The 23,279-nt window shown below is 49.0% G+C and overlaps 1 protein-coding gene across 1 annotated transcript; it reads left to right on the top strand.

Moving 5' to 3' along the window:
- The first annotated feature begins 2,389 nt into the window (after positions 1 to 2,389).
- On the top strand, positions 2,390 to 22,294 carry LOC140207318 (uncharacterized). Its single transcript, XM_072275828.1, has 6 exons — positions 2,390 to 2,485; positions 3,118 to 3,231; positions 5,316 to 5,546; positions 19,139 to 19,281; positions 20,086 to 20,150; positions 21,202 to 22,294. The coding sequence occupies exons 2-6, from the start codon at positions 3,123 to 3,125 to the stop codon at positions 21,389 to 21,391; spliced, it is 738 nt and encodes a 245-aa protein (XP_072131929.1). The 5' UTR covers positions 2,390 to 2,485; positions 3,118 to 3,122; the 3' UTR covers positions 21,392 to 22,294.
- Positions 22,295 to 23,279: the final 985 nt, after the last annotated feature.

A 23,279-nucleotide genomic window follows, 5' to 3' on the forward strand; every position in this document is an offset into this window, starting at 1 on the left:
TATGAGTGACACAGATCTCTCCTTCATTCCCTGCTGCCCTCAATATCTTCTCCCTTCGTTCTATTCCTTTTCTCTTTCTCTCCTTATTTTTCTTCCTCTCAACGTCCTTCGTCTACATTCCTCTCCTTCAACCCTCCCCACGCATCTCTCTGCCCTCTCTGTAGTGCTTCATTTTCCCCTCCCTCTGCTCCTCCCCGCTCCTTCTCATTCCGTTTCTCTCTCTCCCTCTCGTTCTCCAGTTCACCGCCATCTTTTCTCCCTCTCTCCCAATCTCTCTCCAAATCTCCTCACCCTCTATCTCTGTACCTCACTCCGTCCTCCTCCCGTTTACCATCTTCTTCACGTTTACTTTCCCTTCTTCCCATCTCTCTCCCCACAGTCTCCCTCCTCTCTGCTCCTGTAGCATCTGTACACTGCCGCCCACTTGTCTCTCTCTCTGCAGATTCCCAATCGGTCCCCTCTCTCCCATCCCCTTGCTCCACACTTTCAACACTCCCCCCTCCCCTCCAATCTAATAACACTCGGCCTCCCTCTCCAACATCCTCATTCTCTGTGCTCCCCGTACTTCCTCTCCCTGCTCTGGGTTCCTCTTTATCAGCTGTCCATCTGGTGTTTGCTGGAGTTGGTCTGACCGCCTCCTCAACACGGGCTTCCTCTGGCAACGGCTCCTTCCCCTTCGTCAGCTCAGAGACGCAGGGAGTCCTGAACAAGATGGACAAGGGCAAGGCTTCCGTGAAAGTGGAGTTCGCAAAAACGGGCCCGCAGTCTCCTCCCAATCGTGAGTGGGGCAGAACAACGGGGGCAGAACGCTATTCTGTGTTTGATCCCGGGTGTGTGACCGGACTCTCACTGTTCTATCCTCAGCTGAACCGATGGGAGAGGCGATGAGGAGGGAGCGCTGTTGGAGGGTTTGCGAGGAGTCTGCACTCTGGGAAGTGGCGTGGAGGCAGCGCCGGGGAGGGACGGCATAGGGGGAGAGCTATGGAATAGGGCGAAGAGAGAGTGCCGTGGGAGGTGTCAGTGAAGAGAAATTATCATAGGCAGGGCGGCGTGGAGGTAGTACCGTGGGAGGGGTGTTGAGCAGGGGGCATTGAGAAAGGAGCACTGTGGGGATGGGCGGAGAGTAGGAAACACAGAAGGAGGACTGATGAGGATATTGGACAGTGTAAAATGGGCGCTTTGTAAAATGTAAACCTCAATCTACTTTTTCTTACCTCATTGTCTACTCCCTCTCTCCCTCTCCGCTTCTATCTTCCCCTCTTCTTGCTCCCCTCTTTCTACTACTACCTCGTCCCACCCTCTTCCACCCCGTTCTCTCCCCTCCCTCTCTTTCATCCTGTCTTTCCACTTTCGCTCACAACTTCTCTCTTTCATTTCCTCTTCTCTCTCGTTTTCCCCTTTCTTCCTCTTGCCTCCTTCCATCTTTCAACCCCTTCACTCCACTCTCTTTCCCTCCTATCTCTCCTTCTCCCCACTCTTCCCTTCATTCGCTTTCTCTGTCTCACTGCCCAAATTTTCCACACTCTGCCCTCTATCACACCACCCCTCTCCCGCTCTTCTTCTATCCGAGCCCGCTTTCCCTTTCTGTTTGCGCACTCTTTGCTTCCACTCATCCTCTCGCTGTCTGCTGTCACTCTCAATCAATATCCCTGTTCATCCTCTCTCGCTGTCCTCCCTTTTCCACTCATCCCCCACTCCACACACTCTCAGACGGGAAGTAGGGTGGGGGGAAAGGAGGCGAGCTGTAGTGAAAGGGGATTCGAGAGTTTGTATCATTGGGTTCTATTCCAAAGAAGGTGCGAAAAGACGGCTTTAATTCAATAAAAGTTCATTGCAATTCAAATATACATGAATACCCATCAATAAAGTCAAACGAGTCTGTGTTACTCCAGGACGCAGATGCCAAACACAAAACCAACGGCCACGCAACGGCACAAAACACACATGATATGCAGAAGATGGAAAGGTAGCAAGCGGATATATGATATCAGTAAAATAAATTTATACAATATGTATGTATTTCATGTATTTCTTTTTGTTCGTCCATCATTGACGTCGATGAAGACCTCGACACCATTATGATGGTGTTGAGACTAGCGCATGATTGGATTTAAGTGAGGGAGAGTTGCGCGGCGTCAGCCTCACTCTCTCTTCCCAATTCCCATCTGGATCCAGTGGCAAGACCGAGTCTAGACGGCTGGAGATGGGACTAGGCGCAGTGGATGACCAAGACGTCTTCTGTGTCTTGTCCTGCTCTACACGTTCCACGACGCTTGCAGAGACCGCCTTCTTGACCGTTGGACCTTCCATTGGTCTCGTCCGCTCAATCCACCGGAGTCTGTCTTCACATGCTGGGATAGACAACTCACTATCTCACCGAGGGTTGGAGACCCGTCGGCTACCTTCACCTGGTTTCGCCGGCTTGTCGAAACCGTTGCCCGGGTTGTGGCTGCTGTCGCATGCAAACAGCTACGGGGAGCCACAGGTGAGAGCTGAGTGCCAGGTGGGGACCAAAGGTGGACTAACCGCCCTGAAAAGGACGCGACATGTTCCCTCACCAGAGGTGCTACCCCTCCCTGACACCCCATACACCCCAATTTCATGTATTATTTCATATATATCTTAGGCTCAGGGGAGAGTTGATACAGTTTCACATCGTTACGAGAGACAGAGATAGACCTGGCAACCGGTCCACTTCCACCCCGGAGAGAAATGTCTAATACCAAGCAGTGGAAGGGGAGAGGGGATATCTTTATAGGCAATATGAGGGGCAAGTTTTCGTTACACAGAGACCGTGGGTGAATGGAATGAGCTGCCAGGGGTGGTGGTGAAGGCAAATCGGTAGAGGCGTTTAATTGTCTCTTTGACGGGCACGTGGATGTGGGGCAATTTGGGCGAAATGAACATTGAGTAGGTAAAAACGATTTAGGTATAAAGTATAATACGTCCAGCATATATTTTGGGCCGAAGAGTCTGTTGTGTTCTGTGATTTACGCTCACTGCTCTGTATGCGCGAAAGAGGGTGATTTGAACTCACAGGTTGGGAGGAGCATGGCTGGGGTAGATCAGGGAATGTGACTATGGATTGACAAAGACAAGGGACAATTTTTTCCACAGACGACATGCGCAGTGAACGACCCACAAGGAGACACAGAATAGATTCAAGTATATGGCTAATCTGTTTCTTGACAGCGACCCTCGTTATCACGGGTATCTGCTGGAGGATTCAGGGTGAGTTGAGCACCGGACGAAACGATCAAACCGTCACTGTAACAAAATGCTACTGTAACAGCGACACGTTCCCAACATTTCCCAGAAACGCACTTTATGGTGATATCAACACACCCGTCACTGTGGTGCTGACGGGTCTCTCAGCATGACCACGACTCACCCCTCACCGTAACACCGACACGACCCCCCGCAACACATCCCTCAACATTACACCGATATATCCTCAGCCTGATGCTAACCCAGAACATAATGTAACAACGATTCACAGTAACACTGACACGTCCCTCGCCGTTGCACCGACACGTCACGCACTGTGACGTGGACTCATCCCTCACTGTGACACAGACACGTCCATCACATTGAAACCGTCTCATCTCTTATCACTTCAGTAACAGCTGCTCCACCCAAACGCCAACATAACACTCGCCGTCACAACGACACATCCCTCGCCGTGACACCGACAAGACCCTCCGAGCGTCACCCACTCAGTCCTCACCGTGAGAACACTAAAGTTACTGTGACACCGACACACCCACAGTGACAAGAACAGGTCCTTCCCCGTGACACAGGCACTCCCCTCAGCGTGACATCGACATTTTCCCGACTGTAACACCAATTCACCGCAGACTATGACACCGACGAGTCTCTGACTGCAACACCGTCAAACCTAGCTCTGTGACCCCGACACATCTCTCACAGTTACATAGAGATACACCGCGATGTGACCCGGTACACCTCTCACATGGACCCAGAAACAACTATCACATTGACAGCGACACTTCTCTCACTGAAACACCGACTCGCTGTAACAGGGAATCAACTAGCACCGCGATACTGACGCAGCCCCCTTCGTGACACCAAAAAAAAAAAAAATCTCGCTGGTAACCTGATCTACCCCTCAGCGTGTCGCAGACACGTAGCTCACGGTGGCTCTGACGCCCCTCACTGTGCCAACAGCACATCCCTCACTTTGACACCCTCACCGTGTCACTGACACACCACTCTCCGTGACTCGTTCAGTAGCGTGGCTCTCACACAGTGTAAACACCATTTCAGATCACATCCGACCGAAACTACAAACTCCTTGGGGAAGAATATCAGGAGATGAACAGGACCAACCCTAATGGCGTCTCCCAGTCCATTCGTTAGCCTCAAACTTTGAATCCAAGATATCTGAGATTTCCCACCAGAATCTATCTCAGAGAACCTGGCTTAAGGCGACTCCGAAGCAGACCTCACAGTGACACCGACACGCACTTCACCGTGACTCTGAGACACCACTCACTGTGGTACCTACAGGCTCCTAAACGTTGACCCGTCCAGCTCCTCCCCATGACAAGGACTCACACGTCACTGTAACACCCCTCACCGAGACATTATCGCCCCTCAACGTAACAGCGATAACCGCTCATTAAATCAATTACCCACACCTCACCCTGACACAGGCGAACCCCTCACCGTGATACCGACACTTAAATTCACAATGACACAGACACAGTCCTCTCCGTGACACCGACACACACCTCTGCGTGACACGCTCACACACACCTCTGCGTGACACGCTCACACACACCGTGGCCATGACATACCTCTCATGGTGACAAAGACACACTCCTCTCAAAGCGAGAAGCTCCCACACATTACACTCCCACTCACCGTGACACCACCAGACCCTCACTCTAAGGTTTCCGTCACTCTGTCATTTTCCTCGCCGTGACGTCGAGATGGGCTTCATTGTGACCCGGCACACCTCTCGCCAGGGCATTGAAACACCTATCACAGTGACAACGACAATCCCTCACAGCAGCTCTGACACGCCTCGCACTGAGACAGGGAATCAATCACCACCACGATACTGACACAGACCCCATTGTAACAACAACAAAACCTTCGCCAGTTCACTGATATATCCAGACACGCTCCTCAATCTTGCGCCGACGCCGCGCACTGTGCCACCAGCACATCCTTCACTGTGACACCCTTCAGCGTGACACTGAGACAACATTCTCTGTGACCCGTTCGGTTGCGTGACGCTGACTCACCTGTCACTGTAAACAATAAACATCCTTCACCATCTCTCTCAGTATCACAGATTCGTCAGTCTATGATCAGCCCTGACCGAAACTATCCACCTTCCCTCCTGGATCCCTCCCAGAGAACCTGTCTCAAGAATCTTCCTGCGCTCAAGTCTGATCTGTCCGTTCTTAAACGGATGCACGCTGATCTCCGTCACCAGTTCACTGAGATAGAAACGAAGTTCAGAACTGTCAACGAAACGAAGGCTCAAATCTGTGAATTGTTGACCAGCAGAAAAGGTGAGGCATTATCCCCCTCTTTAACCCGCTCCTCATCACAAGGCCGGCACAGAGAGAGGAAGCGTCACTCTGTGCTTGACATCGGGAGTGGTTGAAGAGATGGTATGGAGGCAGATTCACTCTGTGTTTGACCTGGTAAGTGTGTGATGGTGCTGTGTGGAGGAAGTTTCAATTTATCACTGAACCCAGGAGGGTGTGACGGGACTTTGTTGAGGTAGATTCACTCTGTGTCTCACCACAGGATTGTGAGATGTAACATTACAGCTTCCCTCTGTGTCTGACTCCGGGAATCTCTGATGTGACGGTATAGATCCACCTTCACTCTGTGTCTGACAGACGGATTGTGTGATTGGACAGAGCCCAGACAGCTTCACCCAATGCCTGTTCCGTGAAATGTTTTACGGGACGTGGAGAGAGTATTTCACTCTGAATCTTGGAGTGTGTGACGGGCCGGTGCAGAGAGGGCATCACTGTGAGTCTGAATCCGGCAGGGCAAGATAGGATCCTGGAGAGAGAGCATAGGTCTGTGTCTGAATCCGGAAGTGTGTGATGGGACGGTTTAGAGTGAGCTTCACTGTGTGTCTGACTCCCGGAGTGTGTAATGGGATCGATAGAGAGCGTATGGGTCTGAATCCCTGTGTGTGCAATGGGACAGTGCACAGTGACGTTCTTTCTATGTGACACCATATTCTGTGGGCGGAGCTTTGCTTTGTATGTGGACACACGAGGATGTGATGGGTCCGGTCAGAAAGAGATTCATTCTTTGACTCGCCACGGAGTGTGTGATGGGACGGTGTGGAGCGAGATTCACACTGTGTTAGACTCGGGAGTCTGTGATTGGACCGTGTGGAGGGAGATTCACTCTGTGTCTGTCTCCGGGAGTGTGTGATGGGGCGGTGGATAGAGAAATTCACCCTGAATCTGACCAAGACAGTGAGTAATGGGATTTTGTGGAGGCATCTAAATTCTGTTCTCTGACCCAGAGGGTGGGTGAGGGGCGGTATGGAAGGAGTTTCGCTTTGTGTCTGACCCCGGAAGTGTGTGATGAGACGGTGAGGAGGGTGCTTCACTCTGTGCCTGACCCGGGAGTGTGTGATGGGGCGGTATGAAGGGAGTTTCACTCCGTGTCTGACGCCGGGAGTGTGTGATGAGACGGTATGAGTGGGTGCATCTGGGGGGCGGGATGGATTGTGTGAGTGTGCCATGGGAGGGTGAGGGCGGAACTTCGCTTCGTGTGTGAACACGGGCGGTCATGGGAGGGTTCGGAGATAGCTTCACTCTGAGATTCACCAGGGAGTGTGTGATGAGACGTAAGGAGGGAGATTCGCACTGTGTTATTCTCTGGAGTCTGTGATGGGACGGTGAGGAGTCAGCTTCCCTCTGTGTCCGAGAGTTTGCTCCGTGGTGTGTCGAGGAGACGTAGAGGGAGAATCATTCTCCGTCTGGCATTTGTCGTCTGTGCGAAGGGAGCTTATTTCCGTGTCTGACGCTGGAGTGTGTGATGGTGTCGTGGAGAGAGTGATAGACAGAGTGTCTCAACCAGGCTTTGTGAGATTGGACTTTGTGGAGGGATCTAAATTCTGTTCTCTGACCCAGTGAGTGTATGAGGGGCGGTGTGGAGGGAGCTTCACTCTGTGTCTGACCCCGAGAGTGTGTGATGAGACGGTGTGGAAGGAGTAACAGCCAGAATCTCACACGGGAAGAGTGTCATTGGATGGTGTACAGGAAACTTCACTCCACGTCTGACCGCTGGAAGGTGTGATGAGCCCATGGAGAGAGAGATTCACTCTGTGTCTGACCCAGGCAGTACGTGATGAGGCTTTGTAGAGGGAGCTAAACTCGGTGTCTGACTCCGGGAGTGTATGATGGGCCAATCTAGACGGGAGCTTCACTCCACGTCTGACGCCTGTAGTGTGTGATGGGACCGCGGAGAGAGAGATTCCCTCTGCGCCTGACTATTTTAGTGTGTGATCTGACCGTGTGCAGGGGGCTTCAATCTGTGTCTCATCCCGTGTGTGTATGATTGGATTCTGTTTGTGACACAGTGATGAGGGAAGAAATAGCCGAGGTGGGGAGTGGGTGAGTGCGTTTGGGAGGGGGGCCATTTGTCTGTCTGACATCGGGAACTGTGAAGCGTGCCTGGATGGTGTTCCGCTCTGTGTCTGTTACCAGGGGTGAGTGATAGAACGGTGCGGAGGGAGCATCTCCAGTTTCCCGACCCTGTGTTGTGTGATGTGACGGGGTAGAAGGAGCATCATACTGTGTCTGACCACAGGAGTATGCGGTGGGATGGTGCCGACAGCGTTTCATTGCCTGTCCAATCACGGGCGGGAGTAATGGGGCAGTGTGGGCGGAGGTTGACTCTGTGTTTGCCCGCAAGACTGTGTGATGTGACAGTGTGCAGGGAGCTTCACTCCATGTCTGACACAAGGAGTGTGTGATGGTGTGGTGGAGAGAAAGCTTCAGTCTGAGGCTGAATCCGGGACAGTGTGGAAGGAGTATCACTCTGTGTCTGACACCGGGGGAGTATGATGGGCCCGTGAGACAAGTGCGTCATTCTTCGTCTGTTCCCGGGAGTGTGTGACGGGTCATTGTGGATGGAACGCAACTTTGTGTCTGACCCATCAGGAAGTTTGTGACTGAATGGCGTGCGGGGACCTTCACTGTATAAGTGACTCCGAGTGTCTGTGATGGGATTGTTTCTGATCCTGTTCGTGTGGTATGGGAGAGTGAGAAAAAGCTTCACTCAATGTCTTTCTCCGGGTGTCAGTAATCAGACGGTGCTGAAGCAGCTACACGGTGCCTGATCCCAGGAGTGTGCAAATGGACACTGTAATAGTCGCTTAACTCTATGCCTGACCGCTCGATTTTATGGTGAGAGGGTGTGGAGAAGACGGCTCTCTGTTTTTCACCGGGGAGTGTGTGACAGGGTGGTGTGGAGGGAGCTTCTTGCGTTTCTGACCCCTGTGTTGTGTGATATGAGGGGGAAGAAGGGCATCGGACTGTGTCTGATCACGGTGAGATAGGGCTGAAACTGTTTCATTTCTTGTCTTATCACGGGAGAGTGGAATGGGGAAGAGTAGACGGAAATGTACTATGGACATGTGGTCGATGTTTAGAGATCCCTTGCAGGCTGTTAGGGATAAATTTGTCCCAGCGAGAAAGATAAAAAATGGTAGGGTGAAGGAACTATGGGTGACAAGTGAGGTGGAAAATCTAGTCAGGTGGAAGAAGGCAGCATACACGTGGTTCCGGAAGGAAGGATCAGATGGGTCTATTGAGGAATATAGGGGAGAAAGAAAGGAGCTTAAGAAGGGGCTGAGAAGAGCAAGAAGGGTGCATAAGAAGGCCTTGGCGAGTAGGGTAAAGGAAAACCCCAAGACATTCTTCAATTATGTGAAGAAAAAGAGGATGAAAGGAGTGAAACATGGAAACATAGAAAATAGGTGCAGGAGTAGGCCATTCGGCCCATCGAACCTGCACCGCCATTCAGTGTGGTCATGGCTGATCGTCCAACTCAGAACCCTGTACTTGCCTCTCTCCAGACACCCTGATCACTTTAGCCAGAAGGGTCATATCTAACTCCCTCTTAAATATAGCCAATGAACTGGCCTCAACTGTTTCCTGTGTCAGGGAATTCCACAGATTCACCACTCTCTGTGTGAAGACGTTTTTCCTCATCTCGGTCCTAAAAGGCTTTCCCTTTATCCTCAAACTGTTGCCCCTCGTTCTGGACTTCCCCAACATCGGGAACAATCTTCCTGCATCTAACCTGTCAATCCCTTTAGGATTATTACGTTTCAATGAGATCTCCCCTCAATCTTCTAAATTCCAACGAGGTGAAGCGTAGCCGATCCAGTCCTTCAACATGTGAAACTCCTGCCATCCCAGGAATCAATCTGGTGAACCTTCTTTGTACATCCTCTATGTCAAGAATGTCAATCCTCAGATTAAGCACCGGTCCCCAACCACTTATAATGACACCCAGGTCTCGTTGCACCTCCCCTTTTCCTAATCGGCCACCATTCAGTTAATGATCTGTTTTTCTGTTTTTGCCACCTAAGTGGATAGCATCACATTTATCCACATTGAATTGCATCTGCCATGAATTTGACCACTCACCCAACCTACCCAGTTTACCCTGCATCCTCTTAGCATCCTCCTTACAACTAATACTGCCGCCCAGCTTCTGTCATCCGCAATCTTGGAGATGCTGCATTTAATTTCCTCGTCTAATTCATTAATAGGTCCCAGCACTGAACCTTGCGGTACCCCACTAGTCACAGCCTGCCATTCTGTAAAGGTCCCATTTATTCCCACTCTTTCATTCCTGTCTGCCAACCAATTCTCCACCCACATCAATACCATACCCCCAATACCATATGCTTTAAGTTTGCACACTAATCTCCTGTGTGGGACCTTGTCAAAAACCTTTTGAAAATCCAAGTAAACCACATCCACTGGTTCTTCCCTACCCACTCTACTAGTTACATCCTCAAAAAATTCTATGAGTTTCGCCAGACATGATTTTCCTTTCAGAAATCCATGCTGCCTTTGTCCGATCATTTCACCGCTTTCCAAATGTGCTTTATCACATTTTTGATCACTGACTCTAGCATTTTCCCCACCACCGATGTCAGGCTAACCGGTCTATAATTCCCCGGTTTCTCTCTCTCTCTTTTTTTCAAAAAGCGGGGTTACATTAGCCACCCTCCAATCCTCAGGAACCAGTCTAGAACCTAAAGAGTTTTGAAAAAATATCACTAATGCATCCACTATCTCTTGGGCTACTGCCTTAAGCTCTCTAGAATGCAGACCATCTGGCCCTGGGGATTTATCTGTCTTTAATCTCTTCAATTTACCTAACACCACTCCCCTTCTAACATGTATGTCCTTCAGTTCCTCCATCTCACGAGACCCTCTATCCCCTACTGTTTCCGGAAGATTATTTATGTACTCCTTAGTGAAGAGAAAACCAAGGTAGTTAGCCATAGAAACCATAGAAACTACAGCACAGAAACACGCCTTTTGACCCTTCTTAGCTGTCCGAACCATTTTCTGCCTAGTCTCACTGACCTGCACACGGACTATATCTGTCCATGCACCTCCCATCCATGTATCTGGCCATTTTATTCCTAAATGTTAAAAAAGAACCCGCATTTACCACCTCATCTGGCAGCTCATTCCATACTCCCAGCACTCTCTGTGTGAAAAAGCCCCCCACCCCAATGTTCCCTTTAAACTTTCCCCACTCACCCTTAACCCATGTTCTCTGTTTTTTTTTTTTTTTCTCCACTTGCCTCAGTGGAAAAAGCCTGCTTGCATTCATTCTATCTATACCCATCATAATTTTATATGCCTCTATCAAATCTCCCCTCATTCTTCTATGCTCCAGGGAATAAAGTCCTAACCTATTCAACGTTTCTCTGTAACTGAGATTCTCAAGTACTGGCAACATCCTTGTAAACCTTCTCTGCACTCTTTCAACCTTATTAATATCCTTCCTGTAATTTGGTGACCAAAACTGAACACAATACTCCAGATTCGGCCTCACTAATACCTTATACAACCTCATCATAACATTCCAGCTCTTAAACTCGATACTTCGATTAATAAAAGCCAATGTACCAAAAGCTCTCTTTACGACCTTATCTACTTGTAACGCCACTTTTAGGTAATTTTGCATCTGTATTCCCAGATCCCTCTGTTCTACTGCACTCCTCAGTGCCTTACCATTAACCCTGTATGTTCTACCTTGGTTTGTCCTTCCAACGTGCCATACCTCACACTTGTCTGTATTAATACCCATCTGCCATTTTTCAGACCAATTTTCCAGCTGGTCCAAGTCCCACTGCAGGCTCTGAACACGTTCCTCACTGTTTACTACACCTCCGATCTTTGTATCATCAGCAAATTTGCTGATCCAATTTACCACATTATCATCCAGATTACCAGTTATAATGGGTGACTTCAATCTACATGTGGATTGGGTGAACCAAATTGGTAAAGGTGCTGAGGAAGAGGATTTCTTGGAATGTATGCGGGATGGTTTTTTGAACCAACATGTCGAGGAACCAACTAGAGAGCAGGCTATTCTGGACTGGGTTTTGAGCAATGAGGAAGGGTTAATTAGCAATCTTGTCGCGAGAGGCCCCTTGGGTAAGAGTGACCATAATATGGTGGAATTCTTCATTAAGATGGAGAGTGACATAGTTAATTCAGAAACAAAGGTTCTGAACTTAAAGAGGGGTAACTTTGAAGGTATGAGACGTGAATTAGCTAAGATAGACTGGCAACTGACACTTAAAGGATTGACGGTGGATATGCAGTGGCAAGCATTTAAAGGTTGCATGGATGAACTGCAACAAATGTTCATCCCTGTTTGGCAAAAGAATAAATCAAGGAAGGTAGTGCACCCGTCGCTGACAAGAGAAATTAGGGATAGTATCAATTCCAAAGAAGCAGCATACAAATTAGCCAGAGAAAGTGGCTCACCTGAGGACTGGGAGAAATTCAGAGTTCAGCAGAGGAGGACAAAGTGCTTAATTAGGAAGGGGGAAAAAGATTATGAGAGAAAACTGGCAGGCAACATAAAAACGGACTGTAAAAGCTTTTATAGATATGTAAAAAGGAAAAGACTGGTAAAGACAAATGTAGGTCCCCTGCAGACAGAAACAGGTGAGTTGATTATGGGGAGCAAGGACATGGCAGACCAATTGAATAATTACTTTGGTTCTGTCTTCACTAAGGAGGACATAAATAATCTTCCAGAAATAGTAGGGGACAGAGGGTCCGGTGAGATGGAGGAACTGAGTGAAATACATGTTAGTAGGGAAGTGGTGTTAGGTAAATTGAAGGGATTGAAGGCAGATAAATCCCCAGGGCCAGATGGTCTGCATCCCAGGGTGCTTAAGGAAGTAGCCCAAGAAACAGTGGATGCATTACTGATAATTTTTCAAAACTCGTTAGATTCTGGATTAGTTCCTGAGGATTGGAGGGTGGCTAATGTAACTCCACTTTTTAAAAAAGGAGGGAGAGAGAAACCGGGGAATTATAGACCGGTTAGCCTAATGTCGGTGGTGGGGAAGCTGCTGGAGTCAGTTATCAAGGATGTGATAACAGCACATTTGGAAAGTGGTGAAATCATCGGACAAAGTCAGCATGGATTTCTGAAAGGAAAATCATGTCTGACGAATCTCATAGATTTTTTTGAGGATGTAACTAGTAGAGAGGATAGGGGAGAACCAGTGGATGTGGTATATTTGGATTTTCAGAAGGCTTTTGACAAGGTCCCACACAGGAGATTAGTGTGCAAACTTAAAGCACACGGTATTGGGGGTAAGGTATTGGTGTGGGTGGAGAGTTGGTTAACAGACAGGAAGTAAAGAGTGGGAATAAACGGGACCTTTTCAGAATGGCAGGCGGTGACTAGTGGGGTACCGCAAGGCTCAGTGCTGGGACCCCAGTTGTTTACAATATATATTAATGACTTGGATGAGGGAATTAAATGCAGCATCTCCAAGTTTGCGGATGACACGAAGCTGGGTGGCAGTGTTAGCTGTGAGGAGGATGCTAAGAGGATGCAGGGTGACTTGGATAGGTTGGGTGAGTGGGCAAATTCATGGCAGATGCAATTTAATGTGGATAAATGTGAAGTTGTCCACTTTGGTGGCAAAAATAGGAAAACAGATTATTATCTGAATTGTGGCCGATTAGGGAAAGGGGAGGTGCAACGATACCTGAGTGTCATTATACACCAGTCATTGAAAGTGGGCATGCAGGTACAGCAGGCGGTGAAAAAGGCGAATGGTATGCTGGCATTTATAGCGAGAGGATTTGAGTACAGGAGCAGGGAGGTACTACTGCAGTTATACAAGGCCTTGGTGAGACCACACCTGGAGTATTGTGTGCAGTTCTGGTCCCCTAATCTGAGGAAAGACATCCTTGCCATAGAGGGAGTACAGAGAAGGTTCACCAGATTGATTCCTGGGATGGCAGGACTTTCATATGAAGAAAGACTGGATGAACTGGGCTTGTACTCGTTGGAATTTAGAAAATTGAGGGGGGATCTGATTGAAAAGTATAAGATCCTAAAGGGATTGGACAGGCTAGATGCAGGAAGATTGTTCCCGATGTTGGGGAAGTCCAGAAATAGGGGTCACAGTTTGAGGATAGAGGGGAAGCCTTTTAGGATTTTAGGACCGAGATTAGGAAAAACTTCTTCACAAAGAGAGTGGTGAATCTGTGGAATTCTCTGCCACAGGAAACAGTTGAGGCCAGTTCATTGGCTATATTTAAGATGGAGTTAGATATGGCCCTTGTGGCTACGGGGGTCAGGGGGTATGGAGGGAAGGCTGGGGCGGTGTTCTGAGTTGGATGATCAGCCATGATCATAATAAATAGCGGTGCAGGCTCGAAGAGCCGAATGGCCTACTCCTGCACCTATTTTCTATGTTTCTATGTTTCTATCATTGATATAGATGACAATAACAATGGACCCAGCACTGATCCCTGTGGCACACCACTAGTGACAGGCCTCCACTCAGAGAAGCAATTCTCTACCACCACTCTTTGGCTTCTTCCATTGAGCCAATGTCTAATCCAATTTACCACCTCTCCATGTATACCTAGCGACTGAATTTTCCTAACTAACCTCCCATGCGGAACTTAGTCAAAGGCCTTACTGAAGTCCATGTAGACAATATCCACTGCCTTCCCTTCATCCACTTTCCTGGTAACCTCCTAGAAAAATTCCAATAGATTGGTCAAACATGACCTATCACGCACAAAACCATGTTGAGTCTCCCTAATAAGTCCCTGTCTATCCAAATGCTTGTAGATTCTATCTCTTAGTACTCCCTCCAATAACTTATCTACTACCAACGTTAAAATCACCGGCCTATAATTTTCCGGATTACTTCTCGATCCTTTTTTAAACAACGGAACAATATGAGTCACTCTCCAATCCTCTGGCACCTCACCCGTAGACAGCGACATTTTAAATATTTCTGCCAGGGCACCCGCAATTTCAACATTAGTCTCCTTTAAGGACCGAGGGAACACTCTGTCAGGCCCCGGGGATTTATCCACTTTAATTTTCCTCAAGACAGCAAGCAACTCCTCCTTTTCAATCTGTACAGTTTCCATGATCTCACGACTTGATTCCCTCAATTCCATAGACTTCATGCCAGTTTCCTTAGTAAATACAGACGCAAAAACACTATTTAAGATCTGCCCCATTTCCTTTGGTTCCGCACATAGCCGACCACTCCGATCTTCAAAAGGACCAATTTTATCCCTTACAATCCTTTTGTCTTAATATACCTGTAATAGCTCTTTGGATTATCCTTCACTTTGACTGCCAAGGCAACCTCGTGTCTTCTTTTAGCCCTCCTGATTTCTTTCTTAAGTGTTTTCTTGCACTTCTTTTTCTCCTCAAGCACCTGATTTACTCCCTGTTTTCTATACATTTCATACAACTCCCTCTTCTTCTTTATCAGAGTTGCAATATCCTTTGAGAACCATGGTTCCTTATTCCTATTCAATTTGCCTTTAATCCTGACAGGAACATACAAACTCTGCACTCTCGAAATTTCCCCTTTGAATGCTTCCCACTTACCAATCACATATTTGCCAGAGAACAACCTGTCCCAATCCACGCTTTTTAGATCCTTTCTCACTTCTTCAAATTTGGCCTTCTTGCAGTTCAGAATCTCAACCCTAGGACCAGCTCTATCCTTGTCCATGATCAAATTGAAACTAATGGTGTTATGATCACTGGAACCAAAGTGCTCCCCTACACAGACTTCCGTCACTTGTCCTAACTCGTTTCATAACAGGAGATCCAATATTGCATCCCCTCTTGTTGGTCCCTCAATATATTGATTTAGAAAACTTTCCTGAACACATTTTACAAACTCTAAACCATCTAGACCCCTAACAGTATGGGAGTCCCAATCAATGTATGGAAAATTAAAATCCCCTACCACCACAACTTTATGTTTCCTGCAGTTGACTGCTATCGCTCTGCAGATTTGCTCTTCCATGTCTCGTTGACTATTGGGTGGTCTGTAATACAATCCCACTAATGTGGTCATACCTTTCCTGTTTCTCAGCTCCACCCAAAAGGACTCAGTGGACAAGCCCTCTCATCTGTCCTGCCTGAGCACTGCTGTAATATTTTCCGTAGCAAGCAATGCTACTCCCCCACCTTTCATTCCTCTGGCTAGATCACATCTGAAACATCGGAACCCTGGAATATTAAGCTGCCAGTCCTGCCCCTCCTGTAGCCATGTTTAACTAATTGCTATAACATCATAATTCCACGTGTCAATCCACGCCCTCGACTCATCCGCCTTCCCCGCAATACTCCTAGCATTGAAATATATACACCTCAGAAGATTTTTACCAACACTCACAACTTTTCTATCAGCGGATTTGCTTAAACTTTCAACATCATTTATTTTCACCACAGCCGCACTGTGAGCTCTGGCACTGTGGTTCCCATCCCCCTGCAAATCTAGTTTAAAGCCTCCCCAGTAGCAAAAACAAACCTCCCTGAAAGAATATTTTTCCGCCTGTAGTTCAAGTGTAACCCGTCTCTCTTGTACAGGTCCCACCTGCCCCAGAAGAGTTCCCAATGATCCTGAAGTCTGAAACCCTGCCCCCTGCACTAGTTCCTCATCCACTTGTTCATCCTCCAGAGCATCCTATTCCTACCCTCACTGGCACCTGGCACAGGTAGCAATTCTGAGATTACCACCCTTGAGGTCCTTCTTTTCAACTTCCTACCGAGCTCTCTATACTCACTCTTCCTTGCTATGTCATTGGTACCGATGTGCACTACGACATCTGGCTGGCCACGCTTCCACTTCAGAATGTCATGCAGGCGATCAGAAACATCCTTGACCCTGGCACCCGGGAGGCAACCAACCATCCTGTTTTCTCTGTCACGAACACAGAACCTCCTGTCTGCAGCTGTAACTATCGAATCCCCTATCACTACCGCTCTCCTCTTTTTCCACACTCCCTTCTGCACTGCAGAGACAGACCCAGTGCTAGAGATCCGGCTACTGCAGCTTGTCCCAGGTAAGTCATCAGTATCCAATGCGGTATACTTGTGTTGAGGGGAATGGCCACAGGGGAACCCTGCTCTGCCTGCCCTTTCCTCTTCCCTCACCTGACAGTAACCCAATTTCCTGTCCTCTGCTCCTTTGGCGTAACTACCTCCCTGTAGCTACGATCTATAATCTCCTCATTCTCCCGAATGATCCGGAGGTCATCCAGCTCCTGCTCCAGTTCCCTAACGCGGTTTGTTAGGAGATGCAACTGGATGCACTTCTTGCAGGTGTCGTTGTCAGGGACACCAGAGGGCTCCCTGACTTCCCACATCCCGCAAGAGGAGCATTCCAACATCCTGCCTGGCATTCTCAGTGCACTAAACAATCTCAACAAAAAACTTACCGGAGCCTACCCTGGCCTCTGCCTGTTCTCGCTGAAGCCTGTTGAGCCAAAGCCGTCTCACTCTGACTCAGTCCACTCCGACGATGGTCGCTGTATATAGAGGTCTGCTTTTAAACCTTGGCGCGCTACGTCACGCGCCTGCGCAGTGCAGACCCTTCTCCCCGAGCAGTCTTAAAAAAAAACACGACTTTTTCTACCCGATTTCTTCACTCCCTTCTTCTCAGCTGCTTGCTTGGACTGAAACAAGAACCGTCGAAAATATTATCTTTTTAAACCTTGGCTCCCTTTCGTAATCGATCTTCCTACTGACCTTCTTAGTTTCCGTCTCCGCGTTTGTAAAAGCTTCCCAGTCCGCTATATTCCCACTAGGTTTAGCTTCTTCGTGCGTCCTCTCTTTTGTTTATACTTTGGCTCTGACTCCACTTGTCAGCCATGGTCGGGTCCTTCTACCATTCGATAATGTCTTCTTCTGTGGAACAGATGCCCCTTGCAGTTCCCCCATTGTTTCGCAGGAACTCCAGTGACTGCTGCTCTGCTGTCTTTGCTATTAGTGTTGCTCAGCGCAACACCGACATGTCCCTCACTGTGACACGGAAACAACCATCACCGCGATAATGACGCAAACTCATACCTCACGGTGGCATCAACGCTCCTGACTGTGACACTGACAGGCCCTTCATTGCTGACACTGAGAAACCCCTCAACGTGGCACACACACCATCTGTACCGTGACACAGCACGCCTCCCACTGGGACACGAAAACAATCGCATCCTCACTGCAACACTCGTCCCCGTGACACCTACACGCTCCTCAGCATGAAACGCGCAGCACCGCACGGTGACACTGACACATCTCTTACCGCGACCCGCCCATACCGTACTGCTGTCTCACACCTCACTGTAAACGCTGAACGTCCTTCACCAGATCTCTCAGTATCACAGATCCGTCAGTCTCAGATCATCTCCGACAAAAAATGCCAGCTACCTTGGGAACAGGATCAGGAGATGAACAGGACACAGACCCACTGTCAACAACAGATCCATCAACTGAAACTCTCTAACAATGACTGTTTCCAGAATCTATATTTTCTCAACAACAGCCTCTCCATCTTCGAAACGAAGCTCAGAACTTTCAAATGGACGAAGGATGAAATTTGCCAATTTCTGACGAGCAGCAGAGGTGAAGCATCCCTCCACGTCTGACCACGGGAGTGTGCGCTGGGAAAGGAGGGTGTGGTGGGAGCTTCACTATGTTTCTGACCCCGGGAGCGTGTGGAGGGACAAGAATGTCAGTCATTGTCTGAATCCGTGAGTGACTAGGTAGGACACTGTGCCTTCCGGTGAATGTGTCTGATTTCACACATCTGAGTGATCATCTCTCTGTGTCTGACCCCATTGCTGTGTGATGGCAGAGGGCGGAGGGAACTTCACTCTGGGTCTGACGCAGAGGCTGTGTGATGAGGTGCTGTGGAGTGAGCTTCACTCCGTGTTTGATCCCTGGGGTCTGTGATGGGACGGTGTGGAGCGAGCATCATTCTGTGTCTGACACCGCGAGTCTGTGATGGGACGGTGTGGAGGGAGCATCATTCTGCGTCTGACACCGCGAGTCTGTGATGGCACGGTGTGGAGGGAGCATCACTTTGCGTCTGACACCCCGAGTCTGTGATGGGACGGTGTGGAGCAAGCTTCACTTTGTGTCTGACTCTATGAGTGTATCAGTGGAGGGGGCAGAGGTAGATCAATCTGTGACTGATCGGAGATGGACGATGCTGAGGGAACTTCACTCCATGCCTGACCCTATAAATCTGTGATAGGATGTTGTGGAGCGAATTTCATTCTGTGTCTCTCCCCGGGTGTGTGCGATTAGAGAGTGTGGTACGAAATTCACTCTGTTTCTGACCCAGGTAGTGTGTGATGGATGGTGTGGATGGACGTCACAGTGTGTCTGACCCTGGTAAAGTGTGATGAGATTGTGCGGGGGGAGATTCTCTCTGTGCCTGATCTCAGGTGTACGTGATGAGACCGCGTGGAAGGAAATTCCCTCTGTGTGTCACCCCCGGTGTGTGTGATGGGAATTTGCGAAGGGAGATTCGCGCAGTTTCTCACTCGTCTTTGTTCCTGATTTCCAGAGCAAACGTGTTCCAAGGACTGGATCTCAAACAAAGACCGGTGTTATTATGTGTCCACCTTTGGGACATCTTTCTACTCAGCGGTGCGGGAATGCTCAAACCGTGATTCAAGGCTTCTGGAAATCATTTCAAGGGATGAAGCGGTATGTGTCAAACCACGAGAATATCCCACAGTAACACAGGAATCATCAAAAAACCCCGGGGTCAGACAGAGCGTGTACACCCACAATACACTCCTTGCACACACTCCCGGAGTCAGGCACAGAGTGAAGCTGCCTCCCCACCGTCCCATATCACACTCCCGGGGTCAGACACAGTGCGAAGTTACCTCCACACCGTCCCAGAACACACTCCCGGAGTCAGACACAGAGCAAATCTCTCTCAAACCGTACAACCACACACGTCCTGTGTCAGACACAGAGTTAAGATCACTCCACGCAGTCCCATCACACACTTCCGAGGTCAGACACAGAGTGAATCTCCCTTCACACCGTCTCATCCCACACTCCCGGGGTCAGACACAGAGCGAATCTCTCTCAAACCGTCCAATCACACACCTCCTGTGTCAGACACAGAGTTAAGATCCCTCCACACCGTCGCATCATACACTTCCGGGGTCAGTCACGGACTGAATCTGCCTCTGCACAGTCCCAGCACACACTCCCGTGGTCAGACACAGAGTGAAGCTACCTCGACACCGTTCTATCACACAGTCCCGGGTTCAGATATAGAGTGAATCTCCCTCCACACCGTCCCATCACTAACTCTCGGGGTCAGACACAGAGTGAATCTCCCTCTACACCGCCCATCACACACTCCCGGGGTCAGACACAGAGTGAAGCTCCCTCCACACCGTCCCATCACAGATTCGTGTTGTAATCAGCAGAGAGAAGCTTTGTAGATACCTTTCGATTCTTGGCATTAATCAAATAAATTTAATTTCCCAGAGATTTGTATCCGACAAACTTGTGTCCCGAAACCGCGCATACTGGATTGGAAAATGCGAAGGCGGGTGAGATATGGACTGATCTGTGGGGTGAGAGTTCGCGTTGACTTAGTCGTGACGGGAGAGAATGGGATTAGTTTGTGATGAGACTGTACGTGGTTGTCGGGAGAGTGTGCTACAATGGAAGCATTTTGAGGCCGACATGTGTCTGTCGGGGAAAGACAGTCCAGTGGGAATATTTCGGAAACCGCCAGGGGGCAGTGCAGAGTGTTGAACACACAGGGATTTTATCGGTACTGACGCATGTCGGTGAGGAGAGCGCGGTGAAGTGGAATTATTTTGGAGATAGTCGCCGGACTGTGAGGAGAAGGAGCAACAGCGGGATTTGTTTGATGAATGACAAAGATCTGAGGGGCGAGAGTAGGACAGCTGGAGTAGTTTGGAGACCGATACAGGGCGGTGGACACAGAGTGGGTTAATAGGATTAGTTTGCGAACTGACGGACGGAGGGCGAGAGAGGGTGCCTGTGGTATAAGTCTGCAGGCGGACCAGAGGCGACGGTGAGAGCCCGGTGTAGTGGGATATGTTCGAAGACTGACAGGAAGCTTTGGGTCGAGGGAGGGGCAACACGATTAATCTGGGACTGACACAGGGCCGAAGGAAGAGTGTCGACCAGAGGAATTCGTTTCGGGACAGCCAGAAGTCTGTGGGGAGACAGTGGGACAGTGAGACAGTGGGGTTTGTTCGGGGACTGAAACAGATCTGAAAAGAGAGGGTGGGCCTGTTCGATTGGTATGGGGACTGACAGACGACTGTGGTGAGGAAGCGGTTCTGTGGGATTCGTTTGGGGAGACACGTGGCTGTAGGATATCATTGGGTCAGAACAATTAGTTTGGGGACTGACACAAGATTGTCAGGAGACATTGGGATCGTGGTATCTGTCTGGGTACTGTCACGGGGCTGTGGAGAGAGAGTAGGTAAGTGAGATAAGTCTGCGGACTGACTCAGGCTGTTAGGAGAGAGCGATGTTATGGGATTAGCTTGTGGACGGTCTCGGCTCCGGTTCTCTGCTGGAGCTGCTTTGTCTCTGTTTAAATTGTTTAACCCTCTTGGACAGGAATGTTGCCTGGGGTCTCCTGTACAAGCAGTCCTCTGGAACGTCCAACTGCAAAGACTGCGACTCGTACGCAGGGAAAGACCCTTGCAAACATGATCGGCGTTTCATCTGCGAGAAGGCGGCACCTTTGCTCCCGGAGATTCCTGAAATGTTCCACGATCTCTGTCAACAGCCAGTGGAGACGACATGAATCAAATGACTAACCCCAGTTTCTCCTCCTTCTCTCTCCTTCACTCTCACTCCTGGATACTTTCAAATTTTCCTCCAAACCCTCTCTGCCTCTCCCTCCTACTCCATCCCCTCCTCTTGTCGTAACAATATTCTCCCCACCACACACCGACAAACCTCTCTCTCTGTGTATCACCTTCTTTCTCGCCATTTCCTCCTTCCCATTTTCTTTCCGCTCCATCTAACTTTCTCTCTACCCCTTCACCTCCTCTTATGTCTTCGCCCTTTCTCAGCCCGCTCTTCCTCTGCTCGCTCTGTCCACAACTTTCAACTCTATCCCCCGTTCTGTTGCCTCTCTACCCCTCTCTCTGACTTCCCTCCCCGTTCTCTGTGAACCATCCGTCTCCCTTATCACTCTCTCTCGTTCTCCTTTCCACCCACTCTCAGCTCAAGCCTGTGCTGTCCGGTCCTCGATAACCCAACCCTGGGTAAAGGACTATGCCTATTCCCTGTGTCTGTGCCTCTCTTTTGTTTATCGAACTCTGTAAATTTACAAATACGCTCCAGGGAATAAAGTCCCAGACTCCCCTCACTCTCTCCACAACTCAGTCCCTCGAGGTCTGGCAATATCCCCGCAGAACTTCCTGTACACGCTATCCAGTTCAATGGCATTTCCCATAAAGCACAGCGGCCTTGCCGACGTGTTGTCGCACTGCAACGTCATCTCCCGACTCCTGTAGTCAGTGCCCTGACTGGTGAAGACCAGCCTGCCGGGTGTCCTCTCCACACGTATCGGATGTTTTCCAACGGAATCGCTATTTGTTTTATTATCTGATACTTATGCAGCCTGGAATGCGTTCTTTCGCAGCATCGGTACAGCGAAAAGATGTAAAATTAATGTGAATTACAAAAAAACAAAGATAATAAAAACCTTAAAATGTCGATGTTGGTGCACAGGAGTTCAATAATGTGGTAGTGGAAGGGAAGAAGGTGTTTCTGAATCGCTGAGTGTTCAGGCTTCTGTACCTCTTTCCCGATGGTAGTTTTGAGCAGGGACCTTGTCCCGGGGTGAGGGGCCTCACTGATGAAGATCTCCTCGATGCTGGGGAAGGTGGGGCCTTTGACGCCGGGTGATCTACATCCCTCTGCAGCCTCCTGTGACCCTGCCCCTTGCAACCTCCACTCCAGGCGGCGATGCTACAAGTCAGCATGCTCCCAACGTTCATCTGTAGACATGTCCTAGTCTTCAATGAAAGGGCAAATCTTCTCAGACTCCTGAATTTGCAACACTTTCTGAAACGAGAGAGCTATGGCTGGTGGTGAACAGGCGTAGAGTATGTCTGGAATGCACTCAGACTCAGACTTGAAATAAACAAACCGGCAGTAAGGAAATCCGAAGATTAAATCACAATCTGTAGAACCAGAAATGGATCCCCTACAGCACGGCCCCTTTAACTACTGACAGGCAATAATTGGCAGTAAGAGCCTTTAGGGGAAAGTGACAGCTAACCACACTCCCGGAACTGGAGATTCCGAATCCTGGATGCCGCAAATAAAAAAAAAAAATGTTTTCTTCGTGTTTGCATGCCCACTGTAGATCCTCCGAGATGCTGACACACAGCAAGACAGGAACGTGAAATGCGATCATAGGATGGAGAGGCTGAATTAAGCTACTTGGCCCATTGGGTCTGCTCCGCCATTTCATCATGGTCGATCTATTTCTCTCTCAGCCCCAATATCCTGCTGTCTCCATGTATCCCTTTATGACCTGACTAATAAGGAATCTCTCAATCTCTGCCATAAATTTCATGCCTTAACATTCACAGCCGATTGTGGCAACAAATTCCATCGATACACCCCATTCAGGTAAAATAAATTGCTCCGAATCTCGGTTATAAAATGATGGTCCT

The sequence above is a fragment of the Mobula birostris genome, chromosome 13 (assembly GCF_030028105.1).
Source record: "Mobula birostris isolate sMobBir1 chromosome 13, sMobBir1.hap1, whole genome shotgun sequence".
NCBI lineage: Eukaryota > Metazoa > Chordata > Chondrichthyes > Myliobatiformes > Myliobatidae > Mobula > Mobula birostris.